At 40.5% G+C, this 21,163-nt stretch overlaps 1 protein-coding gene across 1 annotated transcript; it reads left to right on the forward strand.

Annotated features, from left to right (window-relative positions):
* Positions 1-5,803: 5,803 nt before the first annotated feature.
* On the forward strand, positions 5,804-19,574 carry LOC309718107 (BAR/IMD domain-containing adapter protein 2). The gene is made up of 15 exons (XM_082553115.1): positions 5,804-6,392; positions 8,737-8,883; positions 8,994-9,069; positions 9,156-9,242; positions 9,812-9,873; positions 11,448-11,519; positions 11,800-11,937; positions 12,478-12,630; positions 13,038-13,214; positions 14,113-14,761; positions 14,852-15,059; positions 16,679-16,741; positions 17,117-17,285; positions 17,430-17,470; positions 17,904-19,574. The coding sequence occupies exons 2-15, from the start codon at positions 8,836-8,838 to the stop codon at positions 17,974-17,976; spliced, it is 2,016 nt and encodes a 671-aa protein (XP_082409241.1). The 5' UTR covers positions 5,804-6,392; positions 8,737-8,835; the 3' UTR covers positions 17,977-19,574.
* The last annotated feature ends 1,589 nt before the right edge of the window (positions 19,575-21,163 follow it).

Raw genomic sequence — 21,163 nt, forward strand, 5'->3', positions numbered from 1 at the left:
CTGGGGCGAGGGAGGTCAGCACAGCTAAGCAGGGATGGATGGATGTTTTTGAAGTATGTAGACTGTCTGTTTGCATGGAGCGTTCCTCTGTTTCATGCTCACTCCCCCCTCTCGTTCCTCATGTCTGGGTTAAAAACATCAAGATGGTGACAGCCAAGATGCTCAACTGAAAAATAAAGGCATTGGACCATGTGTCCTTGGGGAGTAGAAAGCTGTAGACTCTCGCTCACGCTTGCCTGGGAAAAAGTAGATAAGAGTGGACCACCTCTAGTGGAAAGTTACTGAGACACTGTTGTTTAGACTAGAATGAGAGAGCTTCTGTAATAAAACTGTTAGGGGCACACCACCATTTTCAGATCCATGGCAAAGTGTCATGCAGGACGCATCTCCCTTCTAGAAGTAATGTGAAAGAGAAATAAAGTATTAAATGGTCTACTGAGCAGTGTTTTGTCTTCCATTGGATGCCTCTGAGGAATCAAAAGAACTCGGTGAAGTGTTGATATATATTAGAGATGGACCGATCCGATATTAATTAATTATTAATTGGTACCGGTCCGATACTGACGTAAATTACTGGATCAGATATCGGAGAGAAATAAAAAATGCAATCGATCCATTAAATATCAAGCACCTCACAACCGTAGCACGTTGGAGCAGTGTGTGTCACGTGATAGAGCAGCTGTGTGTATTTGTAGCCTCACTACCAAACCAGCATTTCATCTCTGAGGAAGTTATCCCAGAGAGAAGTAAAGCAAGTGTGCGAGAAGTAAAGCAAGTGTGCAAGTTCATCTCTGAATGTTAGTAAAGCATTCCCACGTTAAGCTTAACAACCGATATATGGAGCAAGTGCCTCTTCTCTCTCCCTCCCTCTCCTGCTGCTACTTCAATCGTGAAACTGCTTAATGATCAGCTGATCGGCTTTTCTGTCGCGACTCCGTCTCTCTTCTTTGCTTTTGGCCCACTTTGCACCAGAAAGAGGAAACCAGCAGCTGAACAACAGCAGCACGTTTAAGCTTGATAAGCTGTTGTTAGAATTTATTTAATATTACTTTCTACACCAGGATCTTTTTCTACGTAGCTGACGGCTGGTAACTGTGCAGGGGCGGATCTAGCAAAGTTTAGCCAGGGGGGCCGATAGGGCATGAACAGGGAAAAGGGGGCACAAAGGCATACTTTTCTTTCTTATTCTCATTTAAAATGTCTAACTTTTATCAAATAATTATCTGAATCTTACACCCAAAGTTTTAATCTTATGTAAAATATATAGAAGTCCATTACTGTATATAGTAACTATTAAGTGTAATATACCCTAGTAAGCTAGTACTTTTTCCTTTAGGAAGATACCATCTGTGCAGTCTGCAAATCTGCAGAAGAAAGATGTTGAATATATTTAATTATTCTTGAAAAATAATTTATTTCTGTGCTTTTTTTTTCCACACTGCATCAAATTAAAGTTGATTACGTCGATTAAGCATCATGAGGTGGAGGGTGGGGGGGGGGGGGGGGTTCCCTTTTTTTTTTCTGGGAGTTTGCAACCCTATTAGTTAGGTTGCTTAATATTTCTGCTAAGTACTCTTTAAAATACCAGAACAGGAAGGATTGAGTAGGTTTACGTTTATTAGATTGATCAGTATTGCTGAACTATGAAATATTTTGGGTGCAGTGCATTTTTTACATAGAGGTACAACAGAATAGCTTTAGTGCTGCTGTTTATTTAAACTTGAGTATGAACTTATGCAAAATGCAGCAAGATATTTAAAAAACAGTTTTATTGATTAAAAAACACTATATCGGATTCATATCGGTATCGGCCGATATCCAAATTTATGATATCGGTATCGGTATTGGACATAAAAAAGTGGTATCGTGCCATCTCTAATATATATATTTAAAAAGTTTAGACATTGAGTCTCAAGTTATTCTGTATCACATTATTTTATCCAGAGACATCATACTTTACCAAACTTGTTTTAATCCTTCCTTAAATCATCTCAAAATGCTAAAATCCTTCTTCATTTTGATTTTACCTTTATCCTCATTTTGAACTTTAATGATGTCTCTTTCAAATGGCTTCATGGCATCAGTTTCCTTGTGGAAAAGTTTGTGTCTCAAGTGTTATGTTTGTGAAAGAATTTAATTGCCCTGAAAGTACAGTTTTATCCCTGAATATGTGATTACAAGCCCAGAACAATGAACAGCTCGCCCGCCTGTCCTGACGATGTGTTTTAATGAAGCTCTGTGTGACGGCATGAATTTAAATGGGAGCGCTGTGTGTGACTCATCTTTATTGTTTAATAGGTCAGTACGAGTCTGTCAATCTCCTTAGCGTGTGTGAATTAGGCTCCGAGGAAGTGAGCAAACACAAACAGCTTTAAGGCTCAGGTCCAAGGACACAAGACCACAAACGCTCCAGTGTTTTCCCTCGACCTCAGCCATGTGACCCAGAACAGCACAGAGCATGCTCCTCTGCTGTGAGTAAAGAACTGAAGGTTCCTCTGATGAGGGCAAGAGGTGATGTCTGGTGTTCTGAGCAGAGATGCTCTGAGGCAGCGCGCTACAGAGTAAAGATGTAGAGTGCTGTGAAAAAGTATTTGCCCTTCCTGATTAGTTTGTTCATTGTTTCTGTTTTGTTTTGTCATATTAGACAAGGCTAACCTGAGTAAATTTAAAATACAGTTTTTGAATGATGATTTCATATATTTGGGCGGGATGGGGTTGTACATTACCAAAATGACTCTGAGAGGGCATCAACGACTCATCCAGGAGGTGACAAAATAACCCAGCATCCAGAGAACTGCCCTTTGCCTTTTTTCGCCTTAATAAATAACATCATCGTTTAAAAACTGGATGGAAAACTTGCTTTGATTCGGTTTATCTTTAGTATTTAAAATTAGTAAGTGTGACACATATGCAAGAATAAAACAAAAGATTTATTCTTTTTTTTAACTAGGAAGAGGACAGATACGGTGGTGCAACACACACACACACACACACACACACAGCCGGGTTTGACTTTGATTGTATCTGTTTGATTGTGTGCCTGTTTCAGATGCAGCTAGAGCCGAGCTGTAGGTCTGGTCAGTGAAAACAGCAGAAAAGATTTGTTGACTATTGCCGAATTATGGCTTCATTCAACACTGACTGAATTATATTGCTAAAGAAAATCTTTAGAAATCTACTAAACTAAACAGATGTATAAACGGGTGTTTTTGACTTCCTACCTGCCTGCTAAAGTCTGTTTTTCCATCATAGTGAGTATACCTGTGTGCAGCGTGCACTGCCTGCATGCATGCAGAGGAAGCATCGCCACCTCCCGGGGAAATCCTGCAACTGCAACTCAAGATGCTTTACATTAGACACTCGAACTTCTTTTATATTTAATTTCTTTATATCAGTTAAAAACAAAACACCGTATGTGTTATGTTGAAGGGGTTTTAAGTGAACTTTAAAGAAAGTAAAGAAGTCTCACTGCTTCAGGTGACATAAACAGTGTTTTTCATACTAAACAGCCAAGAGCAGAATGTGTATTTTACCTACACTCATCAACATGGCTGGTTGCCAGCTGGAGATGTAAGTGCTGTACTTTGCTTAAATGTTAACTGTTTAGCTCATTGATAGCTACATGTCAGGAGCTCGTCTGCCCTCTTGTGGTCAACAGGAATTAAAGCAGCTTAGGCATGAACGTATGCATGAACTGCTTCTGAAACTTTTTGTGAACTGGGCCTGGAAACTGAAGCCAAGGTGAAACACCTGCATTCTTTCTAATGGCCAGCAGGGTTCGACTTTTCTGGTAATAAAGAAAAGTCAGAATATAAAGAAATTTTGGAAAGAAATGACCTCAGTAAACACTTTCCCGGTGAGTGTATGGTCTCAGTCGTTAATTTCAGGAATTACTAAATAAGATGTTTATTTTGTAAATTAGGGACCTGATTAGAATTAGAAGAACAATAAATAGATCACTCCTTTTTGATTGACAAGTGTCTGCTCCATGAGCATGAAGTGTTGCTCGTTTCTTGGGGCTTAATTATACTCATGAACATGAAAAGCTCCAGCTTTTCAAAAGACAAGCAGCTTATTGCATGAAGAAACATTTTCAGTGGTTTCAGAAAAATGTGTATAAAATTTAAAGCATAATCAAAAAGTGATTAAAACTGATGTGGATTAACATTCATTACACTCTGTCTGATACTTCCATATAAAAGGGAAATGGTTCAGTGCAAACTGATCTGGGGTAGGTATCATTTTCATCTTTACACCAGCACGACTTTATAAAACATTCACAGCTTAACTCAAGAAAAAACGTTCAAACAGTTAATAAAAGTTTATTTAATCAAAAGTGAGAGTACTTAAGTTAATTTCATACTTTTTTGTACATCATTTAATGGCTGGCAAAACCATTAATCTGGCAGTATGAGAGTAGAGAGGCGGATAGTTTGCAACCATAAATGGAAACAAAAAGAAAAATCACATGGAATTATCATATGTGTGTTTCTTTTTTAAACATCACAATTATCGTTGTGCTGACACTTGTCAGTAAGTATAATGTTATCTCAACACCTATCAGATAAACAGGAGTGCTACAATATTTTCATTTGATGTCAAAGTGTGGAACTAAAGCATGTTTTTCATGTCTTTGTTATTTAGGCAAATTTATCAGATGGTGAGTTTGGAGGTTTGGGAATCAAATTACACAGTTTGATTCAATTTGTTGTGTGTTTTAAAAGCTGTTCCAGTATTGGCCGCCTAAATTTTATATGCTGCTCAAAAAAAATTAAGGGAATATTTGATCATAGGTATATAACACAAAGTTTGTCAGACTTCAGGGAATCAATCTGCCCAGTTAGGTTAAGCCTAGAGTCCCTGTGCTATCTGTCGCATGTGCTCAGTATGAACCTGCTTTCTCTGTTTAGAGAGCACAGTGTGAGTTCCTGCCAGTTCTGGTGTTTTCTGGCAAATGCCAATCAAGCTTTGAGTGGGCTGTGAGCACAGGTCCCGTCATGGAGTCTGTTTTTAACAGAACCCTGTGAAAGTATGTAGCTGGAGGTCACTTTGTAGGGCTCTGTTCCTCCACTCACTCCTGCTGCTGGTTTAACGCCCTTCTACGGCCATGTCCAGCTCTACTCAAGCAACATCTTCTTGTATCTCATCCTTATTTTTGAGAGTGTGCAGAGGGACACGGGAAAACTTACGGATGCGCAATGCTGCAGGAGCTGGCTTACCTGTCCAACCTGAACAGTCTGCAGGTACTGACTCACCCTACCAGCAGTGACATGGACACCAGCGACAGTTTTTGTTGTCTTGTTGTCGCTTCTCCAGTTCGACTGTTATCAGTTGGATTTGAACCAAAGCAGGTGAAACGGATTCACCATAGTTTCTGATTTTGTGTTCCCTTTGTTTATTTGAACAGCGTATTAATTTATCACAATTATGTCAGAAAATAACATTTACACTAAGTAAATTAAATGAGAAGAATTTGTAAAAAATGCATGAAAAGCATTACATTACAAACACGTCAGATTTCTTTTAGCAGTGTCTGATGGGTTTTATTGGGGCCCATTATTTTTAAAGTCCTCTGTAAGTGCTGTACTGTAAGATTTTACTTCTCTGCAGAAGTCACTCACCTTAAACTCTCTTACACCATTTTTTAAATGCTATGCAGCACTTTCACTTCTTATATTAACCCTTAAGCTTTTGTTCAGTTTGTTGCAGTAAATGAAAGGCCTGCTGTGTCCATGCCGGGCCTCCTCCTCCTCTTCTCTTCCTCCCTCTGAGAATGGGGAGCAGGAATGTGTGATGGGCCGGGTGCATGCAGGCCGGTGATAGGGCCTGCCTGTGCTGCTCTGTCTTTGGCTCAAAAAGTTCAAGTCATTATTCTCCTCCTGCTGCTATTCAGCCGAGGTCCCGTTAGCTCATTGTTATTCTTCCCCAGTGAGAGAGTGAGACAGAGAGAGGCTGATACAGAATGGGAGGCTGACTCTGGTTTCCAACGGCAGGGAGCTGGGTGTACTGGCGGTGGGTTTCTGGACGGTTTTTGCGTGCGTGAAGGCATGTCTGTAATCGGCTCAGTAATGAGGAAAGGTACTGAACGGCACTGAATATCTGACCCTGATTCCTGGGAGTAAAGGGAGGCAGAGAGGGGAGAGTGGGAAACTGTGTGTGTGTGTGTGAGAGAGAGAGAGAGAGAGACAGGGAGGCAACAAGAGAGAGGGGCATGTGAAAAGGGGTGGAGGGGAGCTGAGATTTAGTGCTCTGCTGGATGAAACAACCCCCCACTAACTAACGGAGAGGGAAAGTAGCCTAATAGGAAGAAAAGAGGGGGTGTAAAACTGTTCATTAAACACTCAAAGACGCGGAGGAAGCCTTTATCGTTTCCAACAATGAGCCCAGAAAAGGTATGTAACTTTTTTTTAATTTAAGTAGCTGAATTATTTGTTACTGTTACACAGACAGTTTGTATAAATTTCTCTTTGCAATTATGGGAATCTGCCTGTGCTTTACTGATTCAAAAGGCTCCTGCCTTTGATGTGGCTGTTGAAATGAGAGGAGATGGTGTGGAAGAAAAAGGTTAATGTGGCACTGGAGTATGGAGTGCCGCTTAAGCTGCGGCATTAACTGCTGTTAAGAGAAATCTCAGGGCATAAATGCATGACCGTCTTCCAGCGTTTCACCCTAAAAACAAACTAAACTGAGTTCATTCCTGAAGTTTTGGTGATGACATGAGGTTTGTAACTATAAAATGTTATAAAATACCAATCAAAACTTCTTAATGCTCAATTTTGTCCTAAACCCACCAAATTTTAAAATAAGTTGTTTTTTTCCTTTTATTAATGACTTCAGGGAAACTGATGGTGATTGACTACACCGCTTTATTTATTTATTTGCTGCTTTAAGTGTTTGCATCCAAAGGAATTTAAAGAGGCTAAACCACATGAATGCACCTTCTGTATCAGTTCCCCAACCACCTGCAGACTTTTCCTGTTGCATCCTGAGACAAACAGCACTTTATTTGTTGGAACTAAAACTCACCATGCTACAACATGCACATGAAATGCTTCTGAAGAAGAATGTGCAAACTAAATTAGAAAAGGCAAAAGAAAGCAAGTTCCCATCTCTCTGTCTTTCTCCTGCACAACAACACACTATCACCACCACCCCCCAACTAGCCTGTGAAATTACAGACTACACCCGGGTGGCCCTAATGAGCAAGAGCCTGGATATGTTTTCTTTGTGTCATACACTATTAGTTGATCTGGGTCAACGTTTTCTCTGTAATCACATCGTGAAAACAAAGAGGGGCTGCATAGGAAAAAAGAAGTGGAGTGAGTCTTTTGCCACCGAATCCAGACTGGAAATCTTTTGAGCCCCCTGAGAAATCCCCCCTCCGTTAGTGCTCCTCTCTGCCAAGGAAACACTGTTGTCGCGTGTTTGTTCAGAGCTCTGACACCTGTGACTCAGACTGGAGGAGCCCATTGTTCTTATCTGAACTGCTGTAACTGGTCCTGAGTGCAAATCTAGGAGAAATATTTGGGCTGTAATGCTGTGAAGCGATAATGTAGAAACTGGCAGCTGGAGCACAGGCGGGACCCATGTGGAAATAACACCGCTTCCCTCAGATGAAACCCAAGATGATCCTCCACGCTTGTTGCCGTGGTACAGTGGCCTTAAAAGTCTGCTTGCTCACTTAAATCACACACTTTTAGTCCAAATAGCACCAAACGCTTAAATACAAGACTTCCCTTTACTGTGAAGTTTTGGGATTTTATGCTTCATGTTCTGGAGCTTCTCCAAATCTCGTATAATAACACTTATTGGCTTCAGTGAGTTCACCATTTAATTCGATGGGTATCGGCTTATATCAGCTTTTTAGAATACAATCAGCCTATCTGGAAATAAGTTGACCTTTACTGATGTCAGTGGCTGAAGTTTATCTTTTGTGTCACATCAATTTTGCACTGGCCAGATGCTCTAATTTGGTGTGATGAAGAACTTAAAGACTTAAAAAGTTACTGCTGTATTCTTTGTCTGTTAAATGTAGGTACAGGCCAAACATCGGTACAGGTCCATCTCTGAGTGGTTTGCCTATAAAGTCGGGCTGCTCAGTTATGAAAAAGCCTGAATATTCTAGTAAACATGGGGGAACACAATGTGGATGTGTTGTTGTTCATTTTCAAGCCTTTTTAAAAGTAAAAGTTCTTTAACTTTATGTCTTTTAACTGAAAAATCAGAATGAAGAATGTGAGCTTAACTAAACATGACACAGGAATTCAAGATTTTATGGAGGCATTAAAATCTGTGTAAGGAAAACGAGCTGACCTGGATTTGCACTTCAGGCCTGAACTTTTATGGTCTTTAACCTGCCAGACTTTAACTGCAAAGAGGGTCTGAACAGCAGGAGTGCAGCGTCCTGCACCCTCACAGGCTGCTCATCCACCAAAAACCAGGCACTGTGTTTCCAGTAGTGTGAATGCATCTGAAGCTAACCACTGATTTCTATGTGAAAATAAGCTAGTGTGGAGTCTTTAAATTAACATTTTTCTCTAATTATCAGCCCCCAAACCCAAATATCTTAAGCTTAGTATCAATTAGGACAAAGAAAAGAAGTAAATACTGGTTTGGCATAATCAGACAAAAGTCTTTAACGTCTCCCCTTTGCAGGTAAAGGTAAAAGCTCCTGGTTTTGTTTGCGATTGTGATGAAATATAAGTGTATTTATCTTTATCTGCTTTTTTTTTTTAGGATATCGGGATCTTGTGTGAAGCTTAGAGGCGTGAGCAGCGGGTCAAAATCACACCACGATCACACACGGCGAAAGCGGACACACAAGAGAAGAAAAAGATGTCTCGAACCGAAGAGGTCAACAAGATGACTGAAAATGTCTACAAGGTAAAAATCCCATGTCTGTCCGGCTCATCCTAATAGTGACTCCACACACACTGTGTGATAATCAGAAATGTGGAAGCACTTTATGAATTTACATGCACTGTTGCCAACAGGGGATTCTGGACCATTTCAACCCCAGTCTGAAGAACTTTGTGACCATGGGGAAACACTATGAGAAAGCTCTGACAGGTTGGTGAGGACACAGTGACTCAGGTCCTGCTGAACTTTGATTTATCCTCGCAGCTCCATATGTAATCATTTTTTCACTTCCTCAGGAGTGACCATAGCTGCCAAAGGATACTTCGATGCTCTTGTGAAACTCGGAGAGCTGGCGAGCGACAGCCAAGGCTCCAAGGAGCTCGGTGAGTGGGCGTAGAGTGGCAGAGAGGCAAGGGTTTGAATTGAATTGGCTTTAGAGCTAATAGAATTCATAGAGTTAATGTGGCAGCTGGTGAGAAGTGGGAAATAGTCTGTGAGTCGACCACATGTGCTGGTCAGAGAGGAGATGAAGACAAGAGGGGATGAGGAAATGTAAAGAGAGAGAAAGGCAGAGAACAGAGGGACGGGGAGAGAGTAGAGCCATTGTTGGGAGATTAACAACACCACATGATCTCATTGTAATGCTGAAAGCAGCGGGGGAGGCAGGCAGGAGTGTCGGAGGGCGAGATGCCAGCCACCGCATACTACAGCACTGTGTGACCGACGGAAGCACTCACAGCTGACCGCCACTGTGAATCAGAAGCAGCGACTTTCAGCACATTTCTCTGCTTTGTTGGGGTTGTTGTGCATATTTATATATGTTTATACTGTGAGGGGCTATTATAAGCGCATGGATACTGCTGCAGAGGGTAAAGGTGACACAAATAAATCCAGCAAAGTGTTTTTCTGTTTAAGTAACATGTTGCTTTCACTGCTGTGCTGCTCCTCACAGGAGACACCCTGTTTCAGATGGCCGAGGTCCACAGACAGATTCAGGTGCAGCTGGAAGATGTGGTAAGAGGCCATCAGCATGCTCAAATAATGATGCCTTGATAGGCAAGTGTTTCATTTATAACAAGCTTTTAAAAATTGTGTGTTTGAAGTGAATCAAACATAAATAAGGGTCCAGAAAGTGAAAAAAACAGCTTGTCTAAAATCTCATTCTTGGCAGGCTTTGCTTTAATAAATCTGCTGCCAGGTTTGTCCGTATGAACAGAATCATATCTGAGAAAGATCCTCTGAGAATCAGCTGATTTTTTAATGTAAAAGAACTTTATTATACTTAATGAAGCCATGCAAGAGCCATATGTGATCCAGGCCCTGGTGTGTGCAGTAAGCTTATAAACAGATAAAGCTAATATTAAGCTTGAGTTCAGCTAATTGGTGCAGCCCTCCACAACAGTCAAATTTCCTCATGTGGCCCCTGGGGAAAATTAATTGCCCACCCCTGGTCCAAGGTATCACGTGAACAACGGTTTTGTTTCTCCATGTCAAAGGTGTGAGCTATTGGAAAATATTAAATCATGACTATATTACTAAATATGTACACAGACAAAAAAAAGACGAGCCTGGTATTAAAATGTAGGTAAATAAATGTGTTTTTTGACCAGTCACCTCACTCATATTTTATATGACCCATGAAACCTTTCTATAGTAAAAGATCTAAAAAAAAAAGTATTTTTTTTTAAAAAAGCAGATGAAAACATCCAGGGCATGAGTGCTTGTTGCTGTACACAGGGGTGTCAAACATAAGGTCCGGGGAACAAAGTCAGCCCGGCAAAGACTCCAACGGCTTTGGACAGCTTTGAAAGATCAGAAGGATCAGACACAGATTTTAGACTTTTAATTGTATTTTGTTACAGCTTTTCGTACTGATAAAGACCTCCCTCATGGCCATTCATGCTACCCAGAAGAAAATAAGTAGTAAATAAACATTTAAGTAACAGAAAAGTCAGCAGTTTAAAAAAAAAAAGTGCACATTGTATTCTGCACATTTTGCTCTTAAAGAGTCATGCTGACCTTTTTTTGTTACTACAGCAGCATTTCTTTATCATATAGAAATGAATCTTAGACTCTCTGTTGAAATCGTACTTTTTTTCTTAGCTTAATGTATTTCAGGGATTAAGTGTGTAATCAAACTTCTTTTACACTGACAGAAAGGGGAGTTGCACTGGTCCGGCCCACAATATTAAAGGCGTTTGGGATACCTGCTCTACAGGAAACTAGGATAAGTTAGATATAAAAGATATAAAAACTCAATGTCTAAAACCAAGATTTTGGCTTTTGTCATGGGTGTTGGTGGTTTTTCAAAAGTGTCCCTTTCATGAACATATGGAGTTATAAGGGATGAAAAATGCAGGTAAAAATAACATGAATAAAAAAATTAGAAACCCATATACTTTGAGGGTCTGTAATTTAATGATGAAGATTAAACTTGTTCTGTGGCTTTATTAAATATATTAAAGTTGCTCTCTGATTCAGAGGGTATCAGTCGCGAGCTCTCCACTGCAGGGAAATGTGACAGACATTCTGATATATCAGTGAACTTTAAATGTTTGACAAGACTCATTTACTTATGTCACTAACAGTTAAAGCTGTTTCACTCCGAGCTGCTCGCCCAGTTGGAGCAGAAGCTGGAGCTGGACATCAAATACCTCACGGTAAGTCCACACACCGACTACAGTATACATTATATTACTATTAAAAGTGACTAACTTAGGTAATTAACTAAAGTGCATTTATTCTACTTTTAAGATATGTGGGATTTTATTCTTTATTTGCCTTTGATTGACATAGAAAGTAAAGAAAGAAAACGTTACATGTTGCAACAAAGATGCCAGAAATCTTGATAAAATAAAGTAAAATGAATGAATGGGTTTTGTTAAATCTCTACTTAAATATAAAATGCAATTTTGATCAAATCCTTGACTTTCCTCTCAGGCCACCCTCAAAAAGTATCAGAGCGAGCGACGGTCGAAAACCGAGTCAATCGAGCGCTGTCAGTCCCAGCTGAAGAAACTCCGCAGGAAGAGCCAAGGCAGCCGTCACCCCAACAAATACGGTGACAGAGAGATGCAGGTAACAGAGGTTTAACATCTCATCATCTTCAGTAATGTTAAAAAAAGAGCACGAAAAACACTTTGGCCTCTTTCATTTCAGAAATCCTTCCTCTAAACATCTCAGTCAGCATTACAGCAGATTAAAAAGGAGAGCTGTGTGTGCATTTGTGTGACAACTAGGCCAGCGTGAATAAGATTAAAGAACAATCTGGTTCAGCTGATTTGTCAGAAAAACAAGCAGGAAGGAAAGAAAATATCAGTGATATAAGAGGGTCAGCAGATTTGGAGAATTACGAAAATGAAAGACCAAAAATACATAAGAAGGAAAGGTCACTGAGCCAAGGAGGCTGTTTTATCACTTGCATTTTGTTATCACTGGGCAACAGACAGGATGTGATGTAAGGTACTCCTTCGGGCTCTTTGTTATTCTCATCTTTACACAGTGTATTAAAGGTCACATTATCTTTGAGCGCCGTGTGAGCAACGATAAATGCAGGTGTGCGCGTGCATTAACGAATGTTCAGCTTTGCAGGTTTGAAATTTTGGGCTTTTCCTTCAGTTCGTGGAGCTGATGAGCCGTCGCCAAGGCGAGCTGGACACGCTGGTGGCCTCAGGTTACAAGTCCGCTCTCACCGAGGAGAGGAGACGCTACTGCTTCCTGGTGGACAGACAGTGCTGTGTCACCAAACTGCTCATTAACTACCACTCCAAGGTGATAAGCTCGCACGTGTTAAGTTTGTGAATGTTTCCTTTCATCGAATCCAGTGAAAACTAACAATTTACTCCTGACAGCCGTGTGTGTGTTTGATCAGTGTGATAGAGCTTCTTTCTCGCTGCTATACATCTTAAGTCAGCAGATAATTTCTGTCATTGAAATAAACAACAAATCATGCTGCAAATATTCACCAGATCCAAGAACATGTACTGGTGCTCAGTCTTGTTAACTGAGCAGGCGCGTTGTTCCAGAAATGATTTGATGATGAAACTGTATATCTCGTTTCTGAAGAAGCTGAAAGGCAAGAGTTGATAAAGAGATTAGTTTGCAGTAAAAATAAATGCAGTAAGATTAGTGTTATAAATGTCTTATCCTTTGTTTTTCTGCTGTTGAATGTAATCCAGGTGAGAGAGCTTTTATCCCAGAAACTGTCATCTTGGCAGCAGTCGTGCTCTCAGCCAACAAAGCTCCCGGAGCGTGCTCTGAACCTGCTGCGCCACACTGCGCCTCAAAGCCCAGCGGCTGCTGGGATAGCTGAGGTCCTTCGTCACACCAAGCTTGGCACCGCTCAGCCCGAGCAGGTCAGATCATGTTTTAGTACAAGTGTGTGTTAAATCCAAAGTCACGCCCAACAACCCAGTTTATGCAGACCTTACTGTGGCTAAAAATCATCCTCTGCCCTTATAATATTAGACATGTAAGGTTTTGTTGTGAGGATCTTCTTTGTTAGCTCATTACACTTAGGTCTGTAAGTTTCTGGACAATAGGAAAAAGCCTTTTACAACTTTAGCTAAGTCAATAACACTCTCAAGGAGATGGGCCCGTCATTGTCAGCAATCGAGCCTTCACAAATGGAAGTCCAGAGGGTTTATAACACGCTGCAAACCACTGGTTACACTGTTAAACTGTGTCACTGGTGTTTGTGATGATGTGACTACTGATGATGGGACGATGGACTCATTCTGCTTCTGAACACCCAGAAGGTTTTTAGAGTTGCCTCAGACATCATCAAACAGCAGCGGTATCAGCTACAGAGAAACTGTTATCAGCACCTCTGCGTATGTAGAGGCTTCTGTCCTCATCCTTTTTTTCTCTGAACATTACAAAGAGCACATTTAACTCTTCCTTTTGGACCCAGAAGAATCCAGTTTTTCACTTGTAATGGAAAAAGTTTCTCTGTGAATCTGTGGGGGTCTGCACGACAATCATGTGATCATTCCTCTCAACTTAACTCAAGGGATTTTGCTGCTAACATTTTTTAAGCTAATTTTGAAAAAGACAAATTAAAAGAAGTCACTGTGAGGGATTGAAACATCCTGCATGGTGCTGCATCGGGTTTTGTTTGTCATCACTTACAAACTAAGTTGAAGAGCTTAGGATATTTGGCAGCTCACAGTTTAATAAGTCATTCAGGACATCAGAATTTTAACAATGGCCTGTATTGTCTGGTAGTTACTGTGATCTGTTCTTGATTTTCAGAGGCTCTCTGTTCAAGAAGTCCCTCCTCTGTTAAACGGAGACTCTAGTCGCTCCCAGCAACAGCGCTCGCTCCCCTCCTCCACCCAGAGTGACACCTGTCCTCCTAAGGGCTCTACCCAGACATTCCTCTCTGCTCCCTCCACCGGAGGAGCTGCTGGAGGTTCATCGCAGGGAGCATCTCCTCAGCACAGCAGCACACCTGTCAGTGCTTCAGCCAGCCCGCTCCCTGACAGCAGCACCAGTGGCAGCGCCAGCCCGGCTCCATCTACTCCCACCACCACATCCAGTAGCTCAGCCCAGCAGACCTCGCTTCTCCTCGCCGCAAACACATCTAACCTGTCCCCGAGCCTCATCCCCTCCACCGTGATGTCGCTCAGCCAGATCTCCCCGGCCAGTAGCTCCTCGCAGGGCATGACCCTCCCCATCCCCCACAGTGCACCTCACAGCCCTCCTCTGCCCCACAGCGCTCCACTCTCTAGGGCCATGACTCCAGTGCAGCTGCTGCACCAGCAGGTGGAACCAGGAGGGAGCAGCACTTTATCTACGTCACATAATCCGTGGCTGCTGAAGACCTCAGAGATGAGCGCCACTGCAACACTTCCACTGCCAAGGAGACCTGTCAGTGAAATGAGGCTGGGAGGCTTTCAGGGTGAGATATGATCTGGCTCACCTGCTGTTTTTTTGGATGTCTTCTTCCCCGACACTTACTCCTCATTTCTTATTTTATTCCTCCACCTAGGCTCGAGTCTTCCCAGGATGATGCCTTTATCTGGACCTACACGTGTGGAAGCCATGTTTTCTCACACACCTGGAACATCAGATGGCAGTGGAGGAACCACAGTGGGAGGAGCATGCTTACTGCACTTCCTGCCTGGTGACAATATCGCTCTGCTGATCTCTGAGCCCAGAGATGGGTGGCACTACGGTCAAAATGAACGAACGGGACGGTATGGTTTATCCATATTTTCATCCTGATTCATATTTTGAGGGGGCCTTAAAACATTTAATGTCACTATTGTGCTCAAAATAAAAAATAAGACTGCATTAAATAAGGTCAGACAAGGATTTATAAACTGTCTCCAGCTGGTAGCTTGTGTTTCTGTAAATAAAACAAAGCAAGCACACCATGTTTACTTTGTTCATTTAGTCTCCCAATCAGAATTAGAGCTGCTAAATTTGGAAATGACCAAACCTTTCGGTGGTTGAAAAAAACTAAATGGGTTAATTAAGCAACCAATGACCACACAGGCTCTGCCAGCCCTAGTGCCCATCGTTGCATGCAAGTGCTGGCACCATTGGATTCTTTGATGTTAAAAATGTATATTTAGCATTTAAAACAAAGAATCAATTTCATGTAGAACGAGAAATATAATGAACAGAGTTTTACGGTAGCAATCAAATCAAAGAGGAAAGTGTTATAGGTTAGCTGGCTTGACAAAACCTAATTTACCAGATGTAGATAACAGGTGGTTATCAGTCTTTTATCTTGAGTTAGGCCTTCTGCTTCAGGCTCTGAGTGTGCTCACATTCTCACAAAATGATCCCTATGAGCGCCCCCTACTCCAGTCGGTATCAGCTGATGATGATAAAATGGTGATATAATCTATAAAAAAACGAAAAAATATAAGAGTTTAATGCAACACTGTTGCAAATAGGACAAAAAATTAATGTTGCAAAAAAATGTTAATCCTGGGATTTATTGCACAGTCGGTAAAATAAACATTTTAATTCGAGTTAATTATTTTACTACACAGTGCGGTCTCATTGCTGTTGTTCATTTCTAACATGAGTTAACACCTTAAAATGGATACGTTTATACTAATTAAAAGTTGAAAAAGAGGTTTTTGATCTCTGACAAACTAAAGCGATTTACATGTCTCCTTTATGTAATGGTAACTTATGATATATATAAACCTTTACTTAGCCAGGAAGATCCCAATGAGATTAAAGTGCAAATAATTTAAATGGGTGTCCTTACTTTGGGTTCTGTGTTCTAGTAGGTGCAATTCTAGCAGTATAAAGGAGACTTGGCAGTAGATTAGAATAAAGTACAGCAACATTTCTGCATCACCAAATGAATGCATGCATGCTCCCATTTGCACTGCTATAACTTTACTGTAGAAATAAGTTACCATGGTGATTTCATCAGGTGAAATGAGAGCCCCTTTGAAGACACAGAAAACTCTCACTTTACGCTCAACATAGCTCACGAAAATGTTAATCTCGCTTTGTTGTTAACTTGAATAAAAAGGCAAATGAAAACAACGTTGCTTTTTTCTTATAGAATACTTATACAGTAATATTTTTACACATGCCTACATTGTAAATGTGACTAAAAGGACATTCAATAACGGAGCAAATGAACAGTCCTGTCTTCTGTGGCCTTTTCTACAACATCGCTCCCAGTAACGTCGTGCTCCTTTTTCGATACTACATTAAAGAAAACTTCTCTCTGGTACCAAATTATGCCCTTACTTTACTAAGTTTTCTTCACACAGTCTCTGACATTTCTTGCGTCTTTAAATGTCAACTTTATTGATTCAACCGGTGAAATGTTTTTTCACAGGAAAGGCTGGTTTCCTTTCTCTTACACTCAGCCACATCATACCAAGATGGATCTTCTCGAGAGGTAAGTGAACAAATAACAACTGCTGAAATCTGTTGGTCTGAAGGCTAACAGCTCTGACATTAGTGATGATGCTTCCATAGTTTTTTTTGGGTGATTCACACTTGATGGAGTCATTTTCAGGCTGAATCCTTTATGACTCTCTCCACTTTCCCATCCATGTATTCTCAGTCACTAAATACACATTTCATGCCATCATAATCATCCTGTCTGCCTTCAGTATCCCCACCACCCTCTCTCAACTTACTCTTTTTTCCAACAGCAACAAAGTTGTTGATAGATTCACACAAAAACCAACATTTGCCTACTCTCATTGTGTCTCCTTTATCTTTTTTCCACTGTGTATTCCTTCCTCTCTGTCTGTGACCTTCCCTGTAGCTCGCTCTTCTTATCTAGAGCTAACAGCACCAGTACCGGGCAACTTGACAAACTAGGGTCTCCGGGTCTCCCAGCCCTCACCCCTGAGTCGGAGGAGGAACGCTCCCTTCCTCCCCAGAGGGTCAGCACCTTCCGCCCGCGCCCCTACAGCATGGCCGACAGCAACAAGGTCAGAAACACGAAACCTGTGGGAGGAGCTCAAGGGTTAGAGTGAGGGCGTCCTCACAGTTGACCCTGACTATTAAAGTAGCAGATACTTCTGCTTTCTAATAATTCAGTACAAATACCGACGCGCATCTCTACTGACTTACAGATCACCTCAGAGTTGGCCTCCCCACCTCCCTCACCGACCAGGTAACTTACAGGTGCTAATCAAAGGAAATTGAGCATTTTTACTTGTCATCGCCCATTCACTGAAAATACTACACAGTCTATAAACTACCTCTGAATAAATTCCGACTTGTGCACCTAATTCTGGTTGTTTATGTTTGGTTGGCACATCAAATTTTTTTCATATTGTGTTTGTTTTTGCACTTGCATCAGTGCAAGACTGTGACGAGTCCAATCTGATGGTGGACACATAAAAAATAGTATCAGCTGCCCAAAACATAATAATAACCATAGCAGGCATGAACAAGTCAGAAGTGAGCACTGAGTCCTGCAGTGTCAATGTCTCTGTAGAGCTGCTATCACAGCATGTCTAACTTAGAAAAGTATAATCCTAAATTCTTCACATGCCCATGTAATCACCAGTTTAAGTTACGTATTTATCGCTTCCTTCTTTCAGGCCCAATCCATTTTCACATGTCCGACTCCGAAAGACCGTCACCAACGATCGCTCAGCTCCCATCATCGAGTGAGCTTTTTATTCCCACCGCAGCAGCAGCAGCAGCAGTGTATCTCTGTGGTTCATCAGTACATCGCACCTCAGGTTGATTCCTGGAAAGAAGCACACTGGCTAATGTTAATGTTCTACTTTTAAATGTAATATTCTGTGTGTTTCAAGTATAAAGGCTGTTATAAATATGAGTACAGCCGACTGGATTTGTAGGTTGCTGGGGGAGAAGAGACAATTGTAACATGTGAGAAACTGCTTTAGTGAAGTGTTGGCTTTAATATAAAAACTAGATGTTTAGATGTTTAGCTTCATGTTTGTCACACTGTGTCCGGCTTGTCCTGAATAACTAACATGCTTTAGTTTGAATTATGACAGATACAGTTGTTTCTTTTACTGTTTTAAAAAGGTTTTTTTCTTCCTTTTTGGTTATTTTTGTGCATATTCAGAGATGTTTTCTGTGTTCAACTGATTTAGGGACTGGATCCTAATAGCAGGTTGTGCACATTGACTATGATGAAGTGTTATGGGAAGAGGACAGGCTCCTTCTCTATTACAGTATTATATTTTTTAGAAAAGCTGCCAGATCTGGTGCATTTTCTTGGTGCTGGTGAAGGTGAGCATTTAAAAGTATTAAAAGTGTGTGTGTGTGTTTTTTGTTTTTTTTTTCATTTTATTTTAACACAGTGATTGTCTGGATAAGCTACTTGACATTAATGAAACTGGCACAATGACTTATGTTTATGTCATGTTTTAGTTTCTGAACATGAGCGATGTTGTTTGAAGGCACAAGTCTGTCAGATACATCCTGTTGTGCCACTTAACACCATTCATTCTGCTGCTGTAAAGTTACATGTTAGCAGTTGCGAGTAGATGACTTAAAAAATTGCTTTCTGCTTGAAATTTGATTATCTAGAGTTGATCCATCCACTCGCTGAGTGAAATCATCAAAATTGTCCTCTTTTTAAATACAGAGCATCGCTGACAACACAAAGAAAACTCGTAAACTTCACAGACACAAACTGTAAAAGTTGGTAGTTGAATGTTTGGATAGTGGTATCACCGAAAGAAGTGTTTTGTTTGAAAGTAGGATGTCGTGGAGGGTTCAAAGTCTTAAGAGTGAGAGATTTGCATGCTTAGTCTTTGGATTTGATGTCTTCTTGATTTCTTTTCAGTCCCAAAGCTATTCACGAGCTAGGCTGCTTAATTGTAGTTGTACGTCCATCAGTCAGACTAAGCAGAATCTTAAAGTGATGTATGGATGCTAAGACAGATGATGATTAGGTTTTTACTGAGAAACTGTATCCGTGAAAGTGATGAAGAAAGTATACAGGAAGTTGACCAACGTCTGAGCAAGTGTTCATGGTAATCTACAGACATCCAAAGTAATTTTTTTGTAGCTCTGTCCTCTTTGTTGCCTCTAACAAAGTGAAATCTGTGCAAACTGAAGCAGTTTATGTTCCTGGTTTAACTGCCTCAAGTTACTTTGATGTTTTAGCACCTTTTAGATTCATAATATCACCTGAAAAGCTTGTAGAAAAAAATATCTATCAGCATATATTGTACTCACTTTGTGTAGTGTTGCTTCATTAATAAAGATGACAGCAAAATGCTTTTAATGCATGTAAATAGTGCCAGAAATTGTGTGAATTTATGATTTCTTTGTAAAAATTTCACTTTGGTAGAACATTTGGGCTTTGTGGTAATACAGAGCAAACATCTGGAAAGTGCACAGCCGCTGGTAGTCAGCTCAGAGTGACTTACACAGAATGAGATACAATTGGTACAGAGTTTGGATACACAATGTCACTAATTCAAGTTGAATTTAACCTTTAAAAAGCAAATTATTTAGTCACAAATACATTTAAAGCAAGGAGGAGAGTTCTGAAAGAATTGCATGTGAGATTAAACTCATTAAAAAATGTAAATAATGTAAAATGAACAGATAACGTTATTTACGTTTCAAACCTACACTCATTGCCACTTATGGTACACCTGTTCAGGTGCTTGTTAGTGCAAATATCTCATCAGCCAATCACATGTCAGCAACTAAATACATTTAGGAACGCAGACATGATCAAAAGGACCTCCTGAAGTTCAAACCGAACATCCGAATGGGGAAAAAAGATGATTTAAGGGACTTTGAATGTGGCATGACTGTGAAAATGGCCAGACTCCTTTAAGCTGATAGTCAGGCAACAATAACTCAAATAACCACTACAACTGAGGTATGTAGAAGAGCATCTCTGTATCCACAAGACATCAAACCTAGAAGCTACGGCAGCAGAAGACCACACTGGGTGCCACTCCTGTGAGGAAAATAAGGTTACAGTATGCACAGGCCCACCACAAGTTAGACAATATGGTATTTGAAGAATATTATCTGGCCATGATAGAAACTGTGAGGTTTTCTGAGGAATATTTCCAGCAACTTGTTGAAACTGTGCCACAAAAGCTCTGAAAGAAAGCAAAAGGGGATCCAACCTGGCACAAGCACAGTGTACCTAATGAAGTGGTTAGTAGTTCCCCTGCACTTTAAATCAAAGCTGAACAACGTAGGCGAGAGCTGTCCTGTCACAACTCAAACACAAGTTCAGAACACTTCTGTTAGAATTGAAATGTTGTTCGACATTAGACACATTTATTTATACACTTTATCTGCAGAAAACAATGCATCTATTCAGACACTACTGAATATAACACTACTATGAATATTTCAGAGGAACAGACTTTATCTGGACTACTAATGCTTACATGTGAAATAAAAGGTCGATGAAACAAGCTTTTGCATGATTTGAAAAACTGAGATTTCTGCAGAGAACACACAGTTATATTGTTATTTAGTATATTCAAACTTTGTACAGGTGAGAAGAAATAAGAGATATTGAAAGATATTTTACAACCTACTTCATGTTTTCACTAAAAAAAAACAAAAAAACAAAAAACAGGGGGTATCCATCCATGAGGGGTGCGAGCAGAATTAAAGCTGGTATGAAAAGAATTTTTTATACCAGCCTTAATCTGATTACAGCTTCTTATTTTTAAACTAAGCCACCTCTGAAGGATCAGAACTGTGTTGAAGCTTAGTTTCAAAACAAAAATCTTAACCCTGAGTAACTTTTAACTGAGAAAAAAACTGTTTCACATGTATGTATGTTTGAGAGGTAAAGGTGTAGATCAAACTTAAAGCAACTTAAACTGTGACTGATCAA

This window comes from Aulonocara stuartgranti, assembly GCF_965226115.1.
Source record: "Aulonocara stuartgranti genome assembly, chromosome: 11".
Lineage (NCBI taxonomy): Eukaryota > Metazoa > Chordata > Actinopteri > Cichliformes > Cichlidae > Aulonocara > Aulonocara stuartgranti.

Excerpts from the sequence above, each read along its gene's own strand:
- LOC309718107 (XM_082553115.1), top strand. The coding sequence starts at position 8,836 with ATGTCTCGAACCGAAGAGGTCAACAAGATGACTGAAAATGTCTACAAG. Across the intron at positions 9,874-11,447 it reads AGGTGCAGCTGGAAGATGTG|TTAAAGCTGTTTCACTCCGA; the intron begins GTAAGAGGCCAT and ends TGTCACTAACAG. Across the intron at positions 12,631-13,037 it reads TCATTAACTACCACTCCAAG|GTGAGAGAGCTTTTATCCCA; the intron begins GTGATAAGCTCG and ends AATGTAATCCAG.